We start from the raw sequence: 23,232 nt of genomic DNA on the forward strand, positions 1-23,232 counted from the left end.
TGGTGATGCCATCCAACCATCTCATCCTGGTGGAGGGAGAGAGGGGTCTTTTCTGCTTACTTCTTTAAAAAATTCTTATTTTGAAATATTAATTCATAGGAAGCTACTAAGATAGTACAAAGAGGTATCATGTACCCTTTGCCCAGTTTCTCCCACTGGTTACCTCTTATGCACCAATATCAAAAGCAGGAAATCAACATTAACATAGAATGTGTGTATGGTTCCATGTCATTTTATCACATGTGCAGATTCAAGTAATCATCCACAGCAAGCAAAATACAAACTACTCCACCACCAAAAAGATCTCCTTCAAGCTGTCCCTTTATAGAGTCAAACCCACCCCTTTCCCACCCATCGTTCCTAACTCCTGAAAAATGTTGGGCTGCTTTTTTTTGTAACTTTGATGTCGAGAGAAATGACTGACGGATGCACAAATATGTTGTGATATAACTGCTCATGCTTTAACAGAGCATCTTCTGCAGCTCTCATTCTCTTTACCTACACCACTTGCACTCACCTCCTCTCTGACTCACATTCTGCCAATTCCTTAAGATTAATATAGAATAATATAACATAACATGTTAACTTCCCCCTTTCTTGATACTCCCCTGCTCTATATTCATAGTGCGTACGTGCCTGTTAAGTCGCTCCAGTCGTGTCGGACTCTGCAACCCCATGGTCTGTAGCCTGCCAGGCTCCTCTATCCATGGGATTTTCCAAGCAATAATACTGGAGTGGGTTGCCATGCCCTTCTCCAGGGGATCTTTCTGACCGAGGTATTGAACCTGTGTCTCCCTGGGGCTCCTGCATTGAAGGCAGATTCTTTACTGTTGAGCCACCAGAAAAGCCCCATATTCATAGTACATACTATCTAAACCACTGATACTGATATTTTAGTCACCCATTCCCTTGTGAAACCTTAAATAATTCTATCACAGAACAATATAACTATTTAAAATAGGTTACAGATGCTATCCCCAAAATTCTGATAGCACTTCTATAGAGTTCATTGGTATTATTATTATGCTAGGATCCTAGTACAGTACCTGGCTTAGACAATCAATATTCAGGTGATTGAATTATCCTATGCTCAAAAGTAGGGAAATTAGAGGCATTTAATAAGATTAGTAATCAATGCTGAATCACCATTGTCGTTAGGAAACAGGAAATGGAAGTTGGAAAAGAAAATGGAGGTGAAATTCAGAGAGAGGAGCAGGAAAGCAATAAAGATGAGGACAAATACATTCAGACCTTAGAAATGAACTTAATGTCAGAAGGACTGCCAGACCCAAGTCAACACATTCTGACAAGTTGTGTTTCATGATAAAGTCTCTGTTGTTGAAGCAAACTCAGATATAATAGACTGATTAGATTATGGAAGAGAGAGGAGGTAGTGGGAGTATGGAGGGTGGTGGCTTGGAGCTCCTGAGTGATGTTTCACTAGTCAAGCTGAACAGCTTCCTTGGCCCCTCGCTGCAGGACCCAAGAGCGGAGCTAGTAATTCCACCCACTATTTTCTAACAGATCACTTCACTATGTAGTAATTGAGATTTAAACATGAAGACAATAACTACTTACATGAGAGCTTGAAGACCATGTTAGCTGGCAAACAGGTCCAGGAGTAGTAATATAACCAATAGGCTTATAGTCCCTTTCCACTTCGAAAAAGAAGACAGTTTTATCTTTACTCTAAGAAAAAGAGAGATATCCAAATATATATTATTATGGAAATCTATTCCAGAGAGTATAAAGAAATATTTAACAGCTATATTACACCCACTGTATACTTATACCTATAATGATCATATATCCTAGATTATTCTGGGAACATTCTTATTTCAAATATTTGCTTCATTTTCCCTGTGAGAATGTTTGACAAACCTGTCACATGTTTTCTTGTGTTTCTAAAAAAAAAAAAAATGATCACCATACCTGTGTATAAATTAATTCACAAAAAATTCCACAATGCATATGCTCACCTATTTATGCATAATGAATTTACATGGTTTTTCTCTTCATTTAAAACACTGACCATACATAAAACATGCTGCATTATTCCCAGTTGAGAATTTCTATTCATTTAAAATAAGCATTACAACTCAATTTGTAAGAATATTTTTAATATTTTATAGTGAGGCACAGACTATACTGAAAGAATGTGAATACAAAGAAAACAAGAAATAGATATACGTTCTTGGAAAGAAATATAAGGAAAGAAGGCATCATTAAGTAGGACGACTAATAAGGCAAGGTTAACCACAAAAATTCAATAGGAAACAAAAGGAAATCTACTCCTTACCCCTGTGGCTAGAACTTCTCCATCACGATCATAAGCTAAAGCAGTGATAGCAGCAGTATGAGGTTTGAAAACCTGTTTCAAACGAATATCTGCATCCAAAACTTTCTTTCGTCCCACAAAAACCGTGAGCCCTTTTGGATCATAAAGTTCAAGAATTCGAACAACGCCATCTTCAAATCCTGCAGTAATCTGTGCTCCACCATAGCTTATCTTGGACAAAAAAGAAATGCAAGGTTTCCAAAATTAGTTAATTAAGAGAGCTACACTGCATTATGGGCTTTCCTGGTAGCTCAGATGGTAAAGAATCTGCCTGCAATGAAGAAGACCCAGGTTCAATCCCTGGGTCAGGAAGATCCCCTGGAGAAGGAAATGGCAACCACTCCGGTATTCTTGCCTGGAAAATGCCATCAACAGAGGAGCCTGGCGGGCTATAGTCCATGGGATCACAAAGAGTCAGACATGACTGAGCAAATTACAGATATTTCTGTATTTTATTTAGACTTAAGTAATTTAACTAAATAATTGGGCTTCCCTTGTAGCTCAGTTGGTAAAGAATCTGCCTGCAATGCAGGAGACCAGGGATCAATCCCTGGGTCAGGAAGATCCCCTGGAGAAGGAAATGGCAACCCACATCAGTACTCTTGCCTGGAGAATTTTCTGTATTTTATTTAGACTTCAGTAATTTAACTAAATAATGAACTAAAATAAGGGCCCATCGATAATTCCTTATACTACTCTATGGTAAACTCTATCTCTTCTAGGACAGTCCATTATCACTGCTGACCATGAGACTGGTAGACAAGGACAATCTATCTACTATGTGCCAGAGACCCATCAGCAGCAATCCAAGAGTAAGCATAAACAGTCTCAACCCATTTTCACAAATTAATGGCTGAGTGGGAGGACATGTTGTTGTTGTTCAGTCACTAAGTCATGTCCTATTCTTTGTGACCCCATGGATTGTAGCACACCAGGCTCCTCTGTCCTCCACTATCTCCTGAAGTTTGCTCAAATCCATGTCCATTGAGTTGGTGATGTCATCTAACCATTTCATCCTCTGCCATCCCCTTCTCCTTTTGCCTTCAATCTTCCCCAGCGTCAGGGTCTTTTCCAATGAGTCAGCTCTTTACATCAGGTGGCCACAGTATTGGAGCTTCATTAATCAACCACACAAAGGAATGTGGAATTATAAACTTAAATAAGTGTTAAAGGAAAGAAACAGTCTGTGAGAATGTATAGCAAAGAAAGCTGACCTAGACTCAGAGCTTCCTTAAGGAAGATACAGTGAAGCTGAGAACAGAGGGATGCCCAGGAGTTAATGAAGCATAAAAATACCTCTGGGAGAGGATATTGCTTTTGCACAGGTCATGTGGCAGGAAATAATGTAACAGGAAAGAGTCAGTTTGACTAGAACAGACTGAGTGAGGGAACAGTGCTTCCACAAGCATTAGGTCACAAAATGGCTTATATGTCACATTAAGGATAGCTTTCATCCCAGAGAGGTAAGGAGTCAAATAGTTTTTAGTTTGGGGATGTAGAGTGGGGAGGTGACATGATCAGATCTACTATTTCAGGAAAGTCATCCTAGGTGCAACGCAGAGAATGGATCTGAGGTGGCCGAGACAGGATGCACGGGAAACTTTAGGAAGACTATTTTTTTAATTAATTTTATTTTAATTGGAAGCTAATTACAATATTGTGGCAATTTTTGCCATACATTGACATGAATCAGCCATGGGTATACATGTATCCCCCATCCTGAACCCCCCTCCTACCTCCATCCGTCAGGGTTGTCCCGGTGCACCAGCTTTGAGTGCCCTGTCTCATGCATCGAACTTGGACTGGTGATCTATTTCACATATGATAATATACATGTTTTAGTGCTATTTTCTCAAATCATCCCACCCTCACCTTCTCCCACAGAATCCAAAATTCTGTTCTTTATATCTGTGTCTCTTGCTGTCTTGCACATAGGGCTGTCGTTACCATCTTTCTAAATTCCATATATATGCATTAATACACTGTATTTGGTGTTTTTCTTTCTGACTTACTTCACTCTGTATAATAGGCTCCAGTTTCATCCACCTCATTAGAACTGATTCAAATGTATTCTTTTTAATGGCTGAGTAATATTCTATTGTGTAAATGTACCACAGCTTTCTTACCCATTCGTCTGCTGATGGACATCTAGGTTGCTTCCATGTCCTGGCTATTGTAAACAGTGCTGTGATGGACATTGGGGTACACGTGTCTCTTTCAATTCTGGTTTCCTTGGTGTGTATGCCCAGCAGTGGGATTGCTGGGTCATATGGCAGTTGTATTTCCAGTTTAAGGAATTTCCACACTGTTCTCCATAGTGGCTGTACTAGTTTGTATTCCCACTAATAGTGTAAGAGGGTTCCCTTTTCTCCACACCCTCTCCAGCATTTATTGTTTGTATACTTTTTGATAGCAGCCATTCTAACCAGTGTGAGATAGAGCCTCACTGTGGTTTTGATTTGCATTTCTCTGATAATGAGTGATGTTGAGCATCTTTTCATGTGTTTGTTAGCCTTCTGTGTGTTTTCTTTGGAGAATTGTCTGTTTAGTTCTCTGGCCCATTTTTTGATTGGATCATTTCTTTTTCTGGTATTGAGCTGCTTGTATATTTTGGAGATTAATTCTTTGTCAGTTGCTTCATTTGCTATTATTTTCTTCCATTCTAAAAGCTGTCTTTTCACCCTGCTTATAGTTTCATTCGTTGTGCAAAAGCTTTTAAGTTTAATTAGGTTCCATTTGTTTATTTTTGCTTTTATTTCCATTACTCTGGGAGATAGGTCATAGAGGATCCTGCTGTGATTTATGTCAGAGAGTGTTTGCCTATGTTTTCCTCTAGGAGTTTCTGGTCTTACATTTAGATCTTTAATTAATTTTGAGTTTATTTTTGTGTAGGGAGACTTTTAAAATGATGGCTGTTTTACTCCTGGAGACTGATTAATGTCATGTGGTCTGAGGTGGTATAGTGGAGCTGAGAGACCTGGACACATTTTAGAGATGGGTATAATGGTCCTATTTGGTGGTGACTAGATATGGGGAATGAAGCAGAGGGAGGTGTCAAGAATGACATATTTACTGAGACAGGAGATCCTGGAAGAGAGCCAGGTATGTGAGTGTGTGGGCTGTTGTTGCATTTATTATTTTGAAGTGGGGGGAGGGGGACTGGGGACCAGTAGAAGATCATGAACTTAATCTTGGACATGTTGAGTTTGAGGTCCCCTGGAGATCTCAAAATGAAGACGACAAATAGTCTGCAGCTTAGAAGAAAAGTCTTGGCTGGAGATATAAATCTAGCAGTGTCTGTATGTACTAAATCTGCTGCCTTGGAAGGCATTTAGGAGAAGGGCAAGAGCCCTGGTATTCTTGAGAATGGAGTGATCATCCCTTAAGGCCAGGCAATTATGAAAGTCTTGGGAATAAGAACTACATTCAATTCCGGTTGAATGTTGCTTATTCAAATCTACTAAGTGCCTATACGTACCAGTAAGTGTAGAGGCACTGGAAGTATTAACACAAAGAAGAATAAGATATGGTATTGCCATGAAGAACACAGCCTGGTGAGAAAGACAGAAAATGAAGCAAGTCATCTTAGTACACTGTGATTAAGTGCTACAAAAGAGGTATATACACAGTCCTTAAACACAGTCCTAGATCATGAAGGAAGGAGTACCCTTCAAGATGGGTTCGTGGAGGGCTGGGAAGAGGTGATGATATTTGACCTGGGCTTCCCTTGTGGCTCAGACGGTAAAGCGTCTGCCTACAATGCGGGAGACCCGGGTTCAATCCCTGGGTCGGGAAGTTCCCCTGGAGAAGGAAATGGCAACCCACTCCAGTATTCTTGCCTGGAAAATCCCATGGATGGAGGAGCCCGGTAGGCTCAAGTCCATGGGGTCGCAAACAGTCGGACACGACTGAGCGACTTCAGTTCAGTTCAGTATTAAGTGAGCAGCTTCAATTAATACTTAAATTGTGAAGAATGATATGCAGCTTTCCAGAAAGGTAAGAGGGTATGAAGAAAGGGAAATTCTAGCATAATATCTATAAATCATTACTTGGATTTAAGGCTAAAAATTAAATGCTCTATGAACATTCCACAAACCTCTGAAAAAAATGATTCAATTTGGTAAGCTGTATTTTAAGACTTCAGATAAGAGTGTAAATAGATTAGATAAAGAATGATCCAGGTTTGGTAATCTAAATACTCCATCAGTTCAGTTCAGTCACTCAGTCGTGTCCGACTCTTTGAGACCCCATGAATTGCAGCACACCAGGCCTCCCTGTCCATCACCAACTCCCGGAGTTCACTCAAACTCATGTCCATCGAGTCAGTGATGCCATCCAGCCATCTCATCCTCTGTCGTCCCCTTCTCCTCCTGCCCCCAGTCCCTCCCAGCATCAGAGTCTTTTCCAATGAGTCAATTCTTTGCATGAGGTGGAGTTTCAGCTTTAGCATCAGTCCTTCCAATGAACACCCAGGACTAATCTCCTTTAGAATGGACTGGTTGGATCTCCTTGCAGTCCAAGGGACTCTCAAGAGTCTTCTCCAACACCACAGTTCAAAAGCTTCAATTCTTCAGCACTCAGCTTTCTTCACAGTCCAACTTCCACATCCATACATGACCACTGGAAAAACCATAGCCTTGACTAGATGGACCTTTGTTGGCAAAGTAGTATCTCTGCTTTTGAATATGCTATCTACGTTGGTCATAACTTTCCTTCCAAGGAGTAAGTGTCTTTTAATTTCATGGCTGCAATCACCATCTGCAGTGATTTTGGAGCCCAGAAAAATAAAGTCTGACACTGTTTCCACTGTTTCCCCATCTATTTCCCATGAAGTGATGGAACCAGATGCCATGATCTTCGTTTTCTGAATGTTGAGCTTCAAGCCAACTTTTTCACTCTCTTCTTTCACTTTCATCAAGAGGCTTTTGAGCTCCTCTTCACTTTCTGCCATAAGGGTGGTGTCATCTGCATATCTGAGGTTATTGATATTTCTCCCAGCAATCTTGATTCCAGCTTGTACTTCTTCCACCCCAGCGTTTCTCGTGATGTACTCTGCATATAAGTTAAATAAGCAGGGTGACAATATACAGCCTTGATGTACTCCTTTTCCTATTTGGAACCAGTCTGTTGTTCCATGTCCAGTTCTAACTGTTGCTTCCTGACCTGCATACAGATTCTCAAGAGGCAGGTCAGGTGGTCTGGTATTCCCATCTCTTGAAGAATTTTCCACAGTTTATTGTGGTCCACACAGTCAAAGGCTTTGGCATAGTCAATAAAGCAGAAATAGATGTTTTTCTGGAACGCTCTTCCTTTTTCCACAATACTCCATGGTTCCTACTTAATCTAGCCTCATCATTGTTCTGCTTCTATTTCCTGCCCTGAGTTCTCCTTCTGATCTTGATCCCATCATGAAAGTCCCCTCCATTCCAGCCACCTCTACATCTACTTTGGGCCTGGAACATTTTCTCTTGATTTCAACTCAAAGGATTAAGGATTAACCATTCCCCAAATATTCCCATGATGTTTTATAAAAACATGGCTGCAAATTCATTGACATACCTCCCGTAGAAAGATAGTTGAGCTTCCTCTCTCTGTGAATCTGTGTGGTGCTTATGGCTGTTTCATCCCCTAACTGAGCGTAGTGCATGTGATCATATGTGACTCCTAAGGCCAGGTCATGAAATGACAGCAGCTTCTGCCTTCTTTGTTGGAACATAAGATCTTGGAGCCCTGAGCCACCATGAAGAAGTTTGACTGCCCTGAGGCCACCATGCTGTGATAATGACCTCTCTGTGTGGCATGGGCTTCAGGTAAGCACTCCTATTAGCATCACAGCTTAACCCAGCCTTCAACCCAGGTGCCAGACTTGGGACAAAGAAGCCTTTAGATGACTCCCGGCCCCAGCCATTCAAATCTCCCCAACTGAAGCCAGGATACTGTGAAGAAGAGAGAAACCATTCCTGCTGTCACCTGTCTGAATTCCCAAAGCAGAGTATGTAAGCAAAAAAATGATTGCTTTTTTTATGCCACTACATTTGGAGTGGTTTACTACACAGCAACAGATAACTAGAACAAAGCTCTAATTTTTTCCCATTATTTAACATATCACATAAATTTACTTATTTTGTTCATTGTCTGTCCTTCCCACCATCTCCCATGGGGGTGTAACATTCTCCTATCGGGGTAAAGGTTCATGCCGGCAAGTATTTTTGTCTTTTTGTTCACTGCTATATTCCCTGCTATATTCCCAGAATCTAGAAATAGGCCCAGCACATTGTAGACATTCTAGAAGTACATAGAATGAACCAGAGTTAAACAGAAGATAGATACACAAAGTTCTATCAGGTAATTACTTTTTAACACAAAACTATTTCTAAACTTTAAGTGGCATAAGAATAGACTTTTCATTAAAAACACAATAACCAAGTCATGATATGATTTCTATCATATTCTGAATGGACAAACTAAGTTCGAATTTTTATTCTGCTCTAAAATCCAGATTCAGAAAATATCTATATTTCTAAGAAATAGCACTGATATATCATATTTACAAATAGATTTTTAGTAAAATTCATTATAATAAGCTTACCAGCCGTGGTACCCAAGCAAGGGCAGTACCTCCTTGCTTGAATTTCATCTGAAGCAAAGGAGTTTTGCCAGCAAAGTCATAGAATCTAATAGAGCCTATAGAAAGACAGTTTTAAAGAAACAAGTTATATATGTAGTATATATATATATGTAACAGCTCTAATTACCATGGTTCATTTATATCTAAGCACTATAACAAGAAATGTCATAGAAAAATCAACTGACATAGTCTTTCTTTACATTGCTTAAAATTTTACATGTATACCCTCAATCAGGTAATTTATAAACATGAATACGTGCTATGCCATTTTATAAAAGGGACTTGAACATCTATGGATGTTAGTATCAGTGGAGTCCTGGAACCAACCCCACCACCACCACCACAGATAATGAGAGACAAGTGTACTGAAGAAAACACTGCTGATTGACTAGTGATCAGTTTCCCCTTTCACAGTCCACATAGGTAAGTCAAGAAGAAAGGAAGGACATGGAAAGAGAAGGAAAAGCACTACTGTGGAGAATACCAAGATGAATGGTATTTTCATGAGTAATTTATTGATATATCTTTTATGTCTCACAATAACCAAGGCTGCTATATTCTGGGCCCTTCCCCTCTGCAAAAACTTACCTCATTAGTATCAGGAGGCTTCCCTTTTGGAAAAATTCTCAAATGCCTTAATCAAACACATTTTAAAATGTACTGAAAATAAAACACAAAAGGTCAGATATGAGTTCTTACTTACAGTCCAAGCCGGTAGTGGCCATGAGATAAGTGACAGGAGAGACGGCCAAAGCTTCAATGGCTCCAGAATGGAAGGAGAACAGGCATTCTGGATCTTGGGTCTGATAACAGAGAGATTCTATTAGAGTCCAAAGTCAGGTTAACATAGAATTAAAGCCAAGTTTAAAGAAATGCAAATAGAACTCTGTATCATGTATGACTTCATCTGAATAGAAATAAGAAAAGGCATTATAAGATAGCAAGAACGCTGAAGTTCAGAGTTAGGAGAAAGAGAATACTGGCTTTACACTTGATAGCTGTGTGATTTGGTACAAGTTACTTCAAATGCCGGTTTCTATTTCTTCATCAGTAAAATGAGATGATGGCAACTGCCTCCCTACAAAACTGAGCAGTTGAGAGGATTAGTTGAGATAATATACATTAAAATGTCAAATGTTTATGAAAACTATAAAGCACTATAAAATGTTAGCCATTGTCACTGCCACTTTTCCTGTAAATTTTTTAATGAGATAGAATCTTTTTCATATTTTTTATGTAAAATCATAACAAGAGAAAGACAGAGACAATATAAATTCTTTGGATATGTTGAGCAAGTTTTTGATGGGAAAACAATCAAATATGGAGAAAGATAAGGTATCTTTTAAAGAAGAATAACGACCATTTTACTATGAGAGTTTGAAACAAATGAGAAAAACAGGCAACTTACAATGTTTGAAAAGCTAAGGTCAAGCTTCCATATGGCTCCATTGGAATCCTAAAAAATTAAATACTCAATAATATATTGTTCACCATTTTGAAATTTTATCAAATTAAAGGATTTTCTTTTTATGATTTAAAGGACCAACAATACCAATACTTACATATATTTTAAAGTGTGATTGAAATTTAATAATAGCAACCACATAATAAAGCAATCTCATAAACCTTGTAGTCAGTTTAACATAGTAAAAATGCTAATTGGTTTTCTGTGTATAAAATATAGGTCAATTAAATATCAGGCTTCCCTGATAGCTCAGTTGGTAAAGAATCCACCTGCAGTGCAGGAGACCCCAGTTCGATTCCTGGCTTGGGAAGATCCACTGGAGAAGGGATAGGCTACCCACTCCAGTATTGTTGGGCTTCGCTTATGGGTCAGCTGGTAAAGAATCCACCTGCAATGCGGAAGACCTGGGTTCAACACCTCGGTTGGGAAGATCCCCTGGAGAAGGGAAAGGCTATCCCCTCCAGTATTCTGGCCTGGAGGATTCCATGGACTGTATAGCCCATGGAGTTGCAAAGAGTTGGACACAACTGAGTGACTTTCACTTCACTTCACTTCTAAATATCAGAATTCAGGGAACTCTTCATTATACTAGCAATAGCAGTCTTGATAGTTCTGTGGATTTAAAGTGACAGTAAACTATAAGACTATGTTAATTTTATGTCCAGGCAACTTTAAAGAGCAAAGAGAAAACGGTGTATCTTACCTGAGCCAACCAAAAGTTATTTCCAACTTCATTCATTTTTATCATAGAGAAGAGTTTGACATTTTTATCTACTTGAAGTTCATTAATGGGCTCAATCTCTAGTAATCCAGTCTCATCTATCACATCAGCAGTGTCTATAGTCTCAAAATCCCATATCTTAAAAAATAAGAAAATACCTTAATGAATTAGCAGTTTCTGAATATGTATTTTCTAAGTCAGAATGGATATATATTTTCTATGCCAGGAAAGACCCCAATTTTTTCAAGTCATTTCTTATTTCATGAAAATTAATGATGAGTAGATATAATTAAAACACCAGACAAAACCTAACCTCTGAGATTTTACTCTGAGAAACAATGAATTATCATAATTTCCTCTTATTTATGGAGATGAGAGAGAAAAAGTCCATTCTGAGTAAGAATTCTAGTTTGCCCAAAGTAAAATTTATTTCAAAGTTTCTATTAGGTCTTTCTGCATTTAAAGTGGCTGTAAGGAATAAATGGTTCAGTCATTCACTGAAATGTTATGACAAGCCTTGTATTATATTAGACCTGTGGGACCCTAGAAAGGAGACATAGATCTTCTTGCTGAATGATTCAAAAACAATCTTCATTAAGCAGGGGGAAAAAAAAAGATGTAGGTAATGTCTTCATGAGATAATGTTTCTCTTCCTTATCATGGATTTAGACTATACTATTCAGGTAACGACTGTTGTTCTTAGGATAGGAGACCAAAAGAACACTGGGGAAGGAGGGAGCACATGCCAAAGCCCAGGCTGGATGGTTCTGCAGACACATCCTGCTACATCATCCTAGACTCAGCAACTCAGACTTGGGAAGGACTGGTGTTGTTCCATTGAGTACCCTCGTGGAGGAGAGTCCCAGATCCTAGGGTCAGACTAACTCCTGGGAGTTGGAGTGGGTTTTTCCTAAAGGGCGAGAGGTAGAGATTTACAATATAAAAGACTGAAGAGATGAGAGTGGGCTTTGCAAAGGGGAAGCAAGCTTAGAAATTAGTGATGGCCATGAAGGAATCCTCTGTGAAGTACCCAACTTCTCTCGAAGTTTTCCTCTACTTGGTATCTTGATGTATTTGAGGGTGACATATGCTTTGGAAGGATAGTGAATGTATTGTATAACATAATAAAGGACATAAAAGATTCTCAGAGAAATGAGCATAACAGAACAAAATTAAACTTAACAGGGCTCAAAGGGCCAACAGTAAGAGGACAAACTGTGGAAGACATGGCTCTAATATATTGTCTGAGCCATAAGTAAGCTCAGTAAGTGTCAGAGTAACCAGGTAGTTGGAAAAAAAAAAAAGTGGTCTTACTCCTGATAATACCACTTCCTAAAGAATGTCCCGAGAATACTACCTTAAGAATATTTTCTTATGAAAGGCCCCAGAAGAAACACATACTGAGGGGACCGCAAAGTAAACCGGAAGACTGCAGTTGGCCAGCAACAGCCGGGTAACTACACATGGGGATGGGAGAAGAGGTGTGACAACAGCCAGAAAGACCAAGACGCAGGAGCAGTGTCCCAGATTAGTCCTGTGGGCAGGACGGTGTCCACGGGTGAGGACAAGCATTCATTAGTATAGGAGGTTCATTAGTATAGGGGGTAACGGAAGGGGAGCATCCATTGGCAAACCCCATCAGCTCACCTGTGTATTCCTAATTGGTAAAATCAGTATAAATAAATAAATAAATGTTTGGCCTTGTTGTCCTTAGAAAATGACCCATTTATAATAGGCATTTTGGAAGGACATTGGAGTCCACTGTTAATATTGTGCTAATTCATTTTCCAAAGCTACTATTTCAACAACAGAATCAAAATAACAAAAGGTCCCCTCAGAAAATTTCAGTGGCAAGATATTAATGAATGTTGACTAGAATTTACATAGACAGTTGGATCATAAAGAAGGCTGAGCGCCAAAGCATTGATGCTTTCGAACTGTGGTGCTGGAGAAGACTCTTGAGAGTCCCTTGGATTGCAAGGAGATCAAACCAGTCAGTCCTAAAGAAAATCAACCCTGAATCTTCACTGGAAGGACTGATGCTGAAGCTATAATACTTTGGCCACCTGATGCAAAGAGCCAACTCATTGGAAAACACCATGATACTGGAAAAAGATTGAAGGCCAAAGGAGAAGAGGGTGGCGAGGATGAGATGGTTAGACAGCATCACCTTCTCGATGGACATGAGTTTGAGCAAACTCCAGGCAATAGTGGAGGACAGAGGAGCCTGGCATGCTACAGTCCAAGAGGGTGACAAAGAGTCAGACATGAATTAGCAACTATAAATCTACCACAAGAGAAGCATTACTTAAAATGAGTTGGCCCTTCTTCAAGTGACCTTTGTGAGAAATAAAAATTTGATAAAACCCATAGGGTCACCTACAAGACTTTGATGCAGGTGCTACTGTTCAAGTTTAGAGAAAACTTACCCTAACACATCCATCTGACCCAATGGTGATGACTTCACCCTCATCCAGCATTATCTGGTTAATGGGACCCTGGTGACAAGGTTTGCCTGCAGCTCGACTCAGCTCCACTTTGATGTGGCCTCCTTCCCAAAGCAGCATGTTGCCCCATTCTGACCCTGAGAGCACCTGGCAGGTGTGAGGAAAGGAAAGAATGTGCAAGAGATGGAAAAACGTATATATTTGCCTCAAATAGCTAGTGAGAAATGTTTAAAGATTTTTCCTAGTTAGGAAAATAAATTTTTCAATTTTTAAAACACAAAAACACAGCAATGAAAATTCACTACCCCAGAAACAACCACTTATCACAATATGTAGTTTTACATAATGATGTCAGGCAGTATGTTGATGGTTAAATTTTCAAACACATCTGCAGATTTCTTTGTACATCTCTTAAGGACACAACCCAGGAGTGAAACTACTAGGTCAAAATTTAGAGATATGTTTAAAGTTCTTGATAGATGAGAGTGATAATAATAAAATGTTATATAAGATGTTTGATAAATTGTGAGGCCATTAGTGCAAATTATAGCAGAACAATATCCAATTTCAAACAGGGACAATGATCTGGAACCACCTCATACTAATGCATTTAATCCAGCACATCCCAAACTATGTAGCACCAAACACCAACTCTTAAGATAACTGAACTACTATTACATAGTAAGTAATACTAATTGAATATTGACTCCATGCCAAGCACTGCTTGAGCACTTAACACATGTTATTCTTTAATCCTAAAAACCATATGAACTAGGTGCATTTATCAAGGATACCATGTGCAGTAGTACAGGTTGGGCACAGTTTTTCTCATTGGCACAAAGAAATCACAGGGCCAATGGAAGCCCTATTGTTATCCCCCATCTTACAAAGTGAAAAAAAAAAAAAAGGAAGCATATTAATTACCTTGCCCCAAATTACCCAGGAGTCAGGGTTCTAAACCAGGCGCTCAACTAACGCTGCCTCAGTAGACATACGCTAGGATAAACAAAGTCAAACAAGTTTCTTTTCTCTAGAACCGCTTGGAAGCTTTAATACAGAAGTGTTTACTGGGAATCACTGTAAGAAAGTTTTAGGAACAAAGGAATTTGACCAGCTAAGTCTTATTGTCAGAGAGCTTCTGTGTAAAAGAATACTGCATGAAATGTCCTTTGGGGAACTCTGATCTAATTCTTTCCTGCCTGCTCGAGGACTTGGCAGCCCCATGGCCCTCTCACTGAGAGTCACTTATGACCTTACTCAGTCTTTTTTTTATTTCTCCAGCCTGCCTATTATCTATTCTACCTGTCGAGCCTCAGCCCACTTGTTTTTCTTTAGACTTGCTTTTTTTCTGTCCAGTAACTAAAGCCACCCAAAATCACTGAAGTCTATCACTCACTCCTTTCTGAAATGTCACTCATGTCTAGCTTTCCTTTTCCATTTGTCCTGAGAAGAGTCCAGACTCTCATCATCTCTTCTTGGATAAAAGCAGTATTTTCCTCTGAGCTCATCTCCATGACTCCATTTTCCTAACTTGCTTGGCATTTTGTGGTCAAGCTTATAAATAACTTTTTCCACTTGTATCTCTGCTCTTCCATTGCTTAATAGTTCTGCCTGACTGTTCAAGTCCTTGTACCTTAGGAGCCCACCATACTTTTCAATCTAATTTCCCACTCCTTCCCAAGATGAGTGCTCCAAATTAATCCGGTAAATATGTAATAGTGAAGTCACTCAGTCGTGTCTTACTCTTTTTGACCCCATGGACTGTAGCCCACCAAGCTCCTCGGTCCACGGGACTTTCCAGGCATGAATACTGGAGTGGGTTGCCATTTCCTTCTCCAATATTTACTCTTAACTTTAACTATTTCCTTTTGTGGCTGTCATTTAAAATGACTTCTTTTCTCCCCTACATCTACACAAACTACTGAGCCTTTTCAAGATATATCTCAAACCAAGTTTTTAATGATCTTTATCTTAGCCTAATTCTTAGCAGAATTTGAAGCTAGAAGGATTTATCATCATCTTATAGGTTTAGATATATAACTAATGATTTAGCCAGCATCCAAGGCTTTTTATTTCCTCCCATACATCATTATTTCAAGTTGATAATTTTCCACTAGGCAATGACTAGACCATTTGGTTTCTCAGAGTAGTATTTGTATATTGGCGCTTTCTTATACTTGAGATGATCACAAATACTATATAACCCACGTCTCTTATGTCTCCTGCATTGGCAGGTGGGTTCTTTACCACTAGAACCATCTGGGAAGCCCACAACTCAACCCACTAGAAAGCCAAATACAATATTAATTGAAAATTTATCCTACAGGCAATATGTCTATAAGTTTTATAAGAAGAAATGACTAAAATAGATTAAAATTGCAATGTTGCACTGATATTTTTTAAATGGATAACCAACAACAGCCTACTTTGTTGGAATTCTGTGTAGCACATGGAATTCTGCTCAATGTTATATGGCAGCCTAGATAGAAGGGTAGTTTGGGGGAGAGTGGATACATGTATATGTATGGCTGAGTTCCTTCACTGTTCACCTGAAACTATCACAACATGTTAATCGACTAACTAAAACAAAATTAAAAGCTTTTTTTTAAAAAATTGCAGTGTTGCAGATATCACTATAAAGTGTCTCAATCTTCCTGAGAAATAGTGAGTGAGCGAGTGATAGTCACTCAGTCGTGTCTGACACCCTGCAATAATCTGGTAATAAAAACAAAAGCTGTAAGACCCAGTAAACCTTTGACCCAGTAAATCCTTTAACCTTTGACCCAGTAAATCCTCTTGAAGCATCATGGCAAAGAGGCGGGAGAGAAACACTATAGACATTGCAACTCCATGACATAATTAAAATTAAAAGTGACAAGTATGTCACTACATTAATATATGAAAATGCCTGCATACTTTCTATGTACATATAATATTTAGTAAAGGCAAAACAATATGTACAGGTGGACTAGTTTCACAGAATTAAAACTGATAATCTGAAAAGGCAAAATTAAATGCTCATTATATTTACAATTATAGTATCTGTTATTGACAATATTGGCAATGCTTTTTAGACTGTATAGCATGCTTTCATGCATGTACATCACTTCATTTCATTAATTTCATTATTGCAGAATAACAGCTGTACTCACCTTCCCATCCGGGAGCTCCATGTAACCTTCTATATCAGTAGTGGCTGTTTTGCCAAATCGACCCAGTGAACCCTGAAGTTTGAGGCCAGTGAATGTTAGAGCCATTTCCCAGAACCTGCAAACAATGAGAGATTGAATGTACTTAAAAGAAATCTTACTTTAATGTCAACCATTTACATATTTAAAAGCCACATATTAGTTCATTTATCTATTCATTCAGTTCATTTGTTTTAAGCATCAACTACCTGTCAGGCAAAGCTCTAGGCAACATGAATTCGGCATCAAGCAAAATAGTCCAAAAAGAAAAAATGTCCTGCCTTTGTCAATCTTACATTTCAGAGTTGTGATGTCCTATGCAATAGCCATACGTTTGACTATTTTTATTTAGATTTAAAGTAGTTAATATTAAATAAAATTTAAAAATTAGTGTTTTATTCAGACCAACCAGTTTCAAGAATTCAGTAGCTGCACGTGGCCAGTGTCTCTAGACTGACCAGCACAGGACACTCCCACCCTGGAAGAAAGTTCTACTACACAGTACCACTTTAGAAGATATAAATATTTTCCAAAAATTCTAATTTACTTGCTGTGTAACTTTGAGTAATTTTCTTGATCACATTGTATCTTCATTCTCTTATGTGTAAAATGAGAATATTATTTGCACCAACCTTATGAAATTGTTGGAAAAAAACTCTTAGAAGAGTGTCTAGTATATGAAATCAATAAATATTAAGTTACTAATATCTTCTTGTTTATAACCTAAACAAGTGAATAGTCAGAATGAAGAAAATTATGTTGAAAAAAGAATCTGACCTACCAACTGGATGTAAAATAGATAATGGACAGTATTAACAAGTTAATAATATGAAGCCAAGAGCCTCAACAATCAACATCCTTCTCAGAGACTGTGGTAGGTCCTTGATCATATATTTCCATTTCCTCTGCATTTCTTTTTATACCACATCACACATGAAATCCTTTAAAGTCTCTCTTTCTCCAAAGATATAGTACATAGAAAATATACACTTTAGTAAGCAATAGGAAAGTTAAAATTTTTCAACCTATAGTTAGCAGAGAGCTAGCTGAGACTTCTCAAGATTCAAAAACCTGTTCAATTATTCTATATTTTAAAAAGACCAGTTTTAAGTTGGAATAAAAAGAATTTAGGATAGATTATTTCTCATAAAGAGACACTGGAAGCAAGTTATGGGCAGCTTGAGAGTAGTGCCAGAAGGTTGTTAAATAAAAGACAAAAAATCATTCCATCCTGAACAAAGAACAGTGTGTGATACAGTGAAAATACCCAGATATCAGAGATCAGGAATAGGCTCTGCTACCATTTAGTATTAAGAGTCAGGTGTCAAGAATATAACTCTCTGTTATAACTCTCATTTCACAAGTGAAGACCGAGTCCAGAGACATCAAAATGACTTGTCCCATCATACAGAATCACTTCAACACACTGAACAGTGGATCTGAAAGCACAGTATGAACTTGGACACAGCACACCAATGTTGGTAAGACATTACACAAACTCTCTCAGGAAGTGAAGCCTATAAGAAGGCAGCAGGCTAAATTCAAAGCCCTTCTTTTATCTATGCTGTTTTCAGTAATAAAATCTCCATAACCAACTAGAAAAGTTGCACTATAGTTAGTTTTCAACATAATGCATTTAAAAAGTATCCTAATGTTAACATCAGCAAAAGCTGTCTCCAGCTGATCAAACCTCTTAGAAAAGATCCTAACAATAAACGACCAGCATCTGTATCACGTGTGCAACCTACTTAATGTGGCCTGATCCCGAGGTAGTGAGCTGCTCGTCATCTTCAGGATTGAAAGTAACCTTAAAAACTTCCTGGGAGAAAGCTTTTGTCCTCAGTAGAGGCTTCTCTTCTTTCCAGTTCCAGATGGTCAGGGTGTGATCAGGGCTGCCACCCACAGAAGCCAGCAGGGTACCATCGAAGTTAAAGTCCACGTACGCATAGGCCAGATCAGTTCCATCTGAAAGGATGAGGAGATGAATGGGAGTCTAATAACAGAGATAACATTTCATTTTCAAAACTGTATTATTTCCAAAATAAAAAGGCAAGAGAGAACACCCGTAGTGATGTGCATTGGTGGAAGAATGTCAAGAATCCCCTAAAGAAACAATTTCAAACTATTCATCACCTCTGGCTGGAGAATGTATTACATGATATGGAGGGAAGGAGTAAGGGTGAAGAAGTCTTAACCACATTTTGCCTGAGAAAGACACATTGAGAATATATTCTATTTTATGAAGCAGGTAAGACATGTTAGACAGCATGTCTAACAAAAACATGTTAGACAGCAGAGAGAAGTCAATTTAAAATCTGCCACTGAATTTTTCACAAAATAAAAATGATGACTTTCGGTTTCTGGTTATGCATGTGAGGAGCTAAGAAGTTACCATTCCATCCTAACAACAAGTAAAAAGCTGAAAAGACGAAAAAATCAACAGTTCTTCTTGAATCTTTAAGAGAGGGAAGAAACCGGGGCAAAGCCCTGCCCCTGAGAACCGAGAGACCGACAGAAAAATATAAGAGATACTCAAGTCACCACAGCAGAGACTTCCAAGCAGAAACAGCCAAAACAGCTTGAGGAACCACTGCCCGGCAATAAAACCTGAACTCTGATCGCAGGAGGGTCATTGTGGGCAAGTCTGAGAATTAAAAACTCCAGGGGAACCAGTCACAAGGTGGCCCCAACAATGTTGTGAGATTTATCTCCAGGAGCTTGACTAGATTCCTGAACTAAAAATATCCAGAAAAAATCTCCAGAGGCTTCCAGCAGAGGGAGGGAGAAAGGAGCCATTTTGAAATACCCCAGAGTCCTCTGGTCTTAATAAGGTCTGCCCTCAGGGGAAACTCTTTAACTAATTAACCAGAGCCTGAACAGCTGGGGTTTATCAGCAGCCTAACTGCCCTGCAGAAGGAAATAGCCAACCCAGCCCACTCTAGCCATCCTCTCCCACCTAAGCTGAGAGAAAATGCTGAGGAATGTTTGTGAAGTTAAGAGTTCAGAGGCATAAACTCGCCAAAAAAATGAGACCTAATCACAGGACTAAAGAATTCTTTCCTTCCCCCACAACCTACCACCAGGTTACCAAATGTCTGTTTACCACAGTTCTTTTTACCCAATACATCGTGTCTCGCTATTCAGAAAAAATGTCAAGGCATATACCAAAAAGCAGAAAAAAAAAGAAAAGAAAAAGACAACTTGAAGAGATAAAGCATTCATCACAACCAGACATGGCATAGATCCTGGAATTACCAGATTGGGAATTTAAAACAACTATAATTAATATGCTAAGAGCTCTAATGGATAAAGTAGCCAACATTAAGAGCAAAAGAGCAATGTCAGCAAAGAGATGAAAATCCTAAGAAAGAACCAAAAAGTGGATCATCCTTAATAACCCGAGTGGGCCTCATCCCATCAGCTGAAAGCATGTAGAAGCAGAACTGGGGTGTCCCCGAGGAAGAAGAAATTCTGCCTGAAGACATAGAATCAATTCCTGCCCAAGAATTTCCATGCTGTGAGTGTGCCCTACAAACTTCAGATCTGCCAGCCCCCAATTATATAAGCCAATTCCTTCAAATAAATCTCTCTTCTCTCTCTGACTGGTTCTGTTTCTCTGGCAGACCCTGACTGCTACAGTAATGTGAGGTCATCTTGAGAATTCTGTTCACCTTAAACATGAGATATTTTAAAGATTCTAAGACTCACCTTGAAGAATTCTATAGGGCCTCATTGAAGGATATTCATAAATGATTATCTTTGGGAAAACTCCTTTTTCTGCTACTGTGAAATAAGTTTTATTGGGGTGAACCTATAAAAAACAAAAGGTCACTCAAGTATTAAAAGGGAGATTTTCATATAAATTGTTATAATATTCAGAACCTGTTACTTTATAATTGGTTTATTAGGATCCACTCCAACAGAAAACTCAAAGCTGGACATCTACTAAGTACTTGACAGTGGATATAATTTAAACTGAGAACTAGAAGGGTATGCACTTAAGTTTTACTTTCATTAATAGAGTCGTGTTTAACTCTACAATTTTTTAAATTGCCATCTGAAGAGCTCGAACGGTGGGTCTCAATCTTTAGCAGGCATCAGAATCACAAGAAGGGCTTATTAAAGCGCAGACTGCAAGCTTTAGCACTGGAGTGTCTGAGTCAGTAAATTGGGGCTGAGATCTGAGATTGTGTATTTACACTTCTAACAGTTTCCCAGGTGATGCTGGTGCTGCTGAATCTGGGGGCTGCTCTTTGAAAACAACTAAGTCAGACTGTTTACCTTGCATATAAATCAACCTAGCTTCTTGAATAGAAAATTCATGTCTCAGAGTAAGCTGTGTCACAATTTTTTAAATTTCACCTAACCAGCAATACATATCTCAGTATTTCAAATGATAGCCATATACATTGGATGGAATCGTATGTTCATTCCTGTTATTTCTGTTCACGGACACAAATAGTTTATCCAGGGAATATTTACTGTATTTCCTTTGCATCTGACTTAGAGATATTGTATCTTTCACTCTTTCAGTAGCTTGACATCCATTTCTGCACAGCAGGCTCTGCACTAGTTCTGTCTGGTCTGCTCACAACCAGTAGGAAGCGATGTTCAGATCACGATCCCTCTAGAACCCCTCTTGAGCATCTCATAGGGAACTGCTGCTTGTATGAGCCCCACATCCTGTCCATTTCTCCTCCTTTCTCTTTCCCTGTGACGTCTCTCACAGATTAATCTCAACAGATGCCCTTCTCCTGACACCAGTGACGCTGAGAGGACCACTCAGGCTGCCTGTTACTGGTGAGAACAGATCTGGGATGCCTATTTTAAGGAGCACAGAGTAGAGAAACAACCAAGGGAAAAGCCATTGCTATTCAGAGGTCAGGTAAGATAGACAGAAAGGTATTCTTCTGATGTGGCCACTAATAGAGTCACTGGCCACCTTAGTGAGGTGATAGGAAGAAGACAGAAGTTCAGCTTTGAGGGAAAGATCAAAAATCAGGGGGTAGGGCTTCTCTGGTGGTTCAGTGGTAAAGAATCTGCCTGCCCACGCAGAAGAAACGAGTTCAACCCCTGATCCAGGAAGATCCCACTTGCCACAGAGCAACTAAACCCACGTGTCACAACTCTTGAGCCTGTGCTCTAGAGCCAGGGAGCCACAACTACCGAAGCCCAGGTGCCCTAGAGCCTGTGCTCTGCAGCAAGAGAAGCCACCACAATGAGAAGCCCACTCAACACACTAGAGAGTCGCCCCTGCTCTCTGCAACTACAGAAAAGCCCGTGCAGCAATGAAGACTCGGCACAGCCCAAAATACATTTCTTAAATTATATATTTTAAAAAGTCAGTAGGTAAAGAGAATGCATGGTTAAAAGGGGGCTTTTTTTTTTTTTTTTTTTTTTAAATCAGGGCTTGAGGCTTTCAGGATCTTAATTCCCCAACGAGGGTAACCAGTGGACCCCAGTGGACCCCAGTTAAGTCCCAGAGAGGGGCCTTTTAAAATGAGAACAAGTTGATTTAATAGTATGCTTTCATGCTGAAGATGCCCAAGGAAGTAAAGGGTGAAGATACAAGAGAGAAAATGACTAATGGAGACAGACACCTGGGAGGAAAGAAGAGACAGACTTGAAATCACACATCTTTTTGTCGACTACTTGAAATTACTGAATAGACAATTATACTTCATCTCCTAATGTTCAACTCTATACTTGCATTTTATCTGGCATTTAGCTCTAATTATTACATGAATTAACACTCATGTTATTCATCTTGGTATTTTTGCAGAATGGCAAAATAGCATTTAATGTTAAAAACCTGCATGACTCTAGGAAAGTCACTCAACCTCTATTAACCGCATTTCCTTATCTGCAAAATGAGATGACAATATTATTAATATCAATATAAATGGTGTGATATTGCATGGAGCTAATGTCAGAGAACCTAGTGGCTGTAATCACGAATTGAAAATGCCTTAGAATAAAGATTGCTGTGCACCTCATGCAATCCCATAAGACTCCAAACGAACACACAATTGGATTTTTTTTCCTAAATTACCAAAGGCATACCCCAATGACACCAATTCCTATTCCACTGCTACTTCGCAAGTAGGTCTGTTCTTTGGTTTTCAAATTCAGAAAAATCAACTGGTTGCCAGCTATGTACATCACGGTATTGCTTTCCAGAAGTTGTAGGTTGGCCCGCTTTCTGCAGTCATAGCCAAAGGAATGTCTGTGGGTAAGTTGCTAAGGAAAAGAAGTGAAACAAAGTAACCATGGGGGGGTGGGGGGTGGATAAGTAAGGAAATGAATATATTTTTTAAACCCATACCCTTAGTAGCTAAATTTTATGCGAAACAGTTTTTTAATGTATTACTAATGTAACCTTATTTTTTAATTACATGAAAATTCTCATACTCTAAGTTAATTTAATTTTCCTAGGAAAACCCTG

The 23,232-nt window shown here is 39.0% G+C and overlaps 1 protein-coding gene across 1 annotated transcript in view; it reads right to left on the bottom strand.

The window, feature by feature from the left end:
- Positions 1-23,232, bottom strand: part of CFAP44 (cilia and flagella associated protein 44) — an 81,555-nt gene that overhangs the window by 44,316 nt on the left and 14,007 nt on the right. The window contains exons 5-15 of the mRNA XM_044941875.2: positions 22,851-23,013; positions 20,496-20,598; positions 18,536-18,752; positions 16,752-16,866; positions 13,582-13,746; positions 11,135-11,290; positions 10,375-10,422; positions 9,670-9,769; positions 8,928-9,022; positions 2,300-2,509; positions 1,579-1,689 (exon numbers count right to left, since the gene is read on the bottom strand). Coding sequence (XP_044797810.2) covers positions 1,579-1,689; positions 2,300-2,509; positions 8,928-9,022; positions 9,670-9,769; positions 10,375-10,422; positions 11,135-11,290; positions 13,582-13,746; positions 16,752-16,866; positions 18,536-18,752; positions 20,496-20,598; positions 22,851-23,013 — 1,483 coding nt within the window. The remainder of the gene's footprint in view (positions 1-1,578; positions 1,690-2,299; positions 2,510-8,927; positions 9,023-9,669; positions 9,770-10,374; positions 10,423-11,134; positions 11,291-13,581; positions 13,747-16,751; positions 16,867-18,535; positions 18,753-20,495; positions 20,599-22,850; positions 23,014-23,232) is intronic.

Source organism: Bubalus bubalis, chromosome 1 (assembly GCF_019923935.1).
Source record: "Bubalus bubalis isolate 160015118507 breed Murrah chromosome 1, NDDB_SH_1, whole genome shotgun sequence".
Taxonomy (NCBI): Eukaryota; Metazoa; Chordata; class Mammalia; order Artiodactyla; family Bovidae; genus Bubalus; species Bubalus bubalis.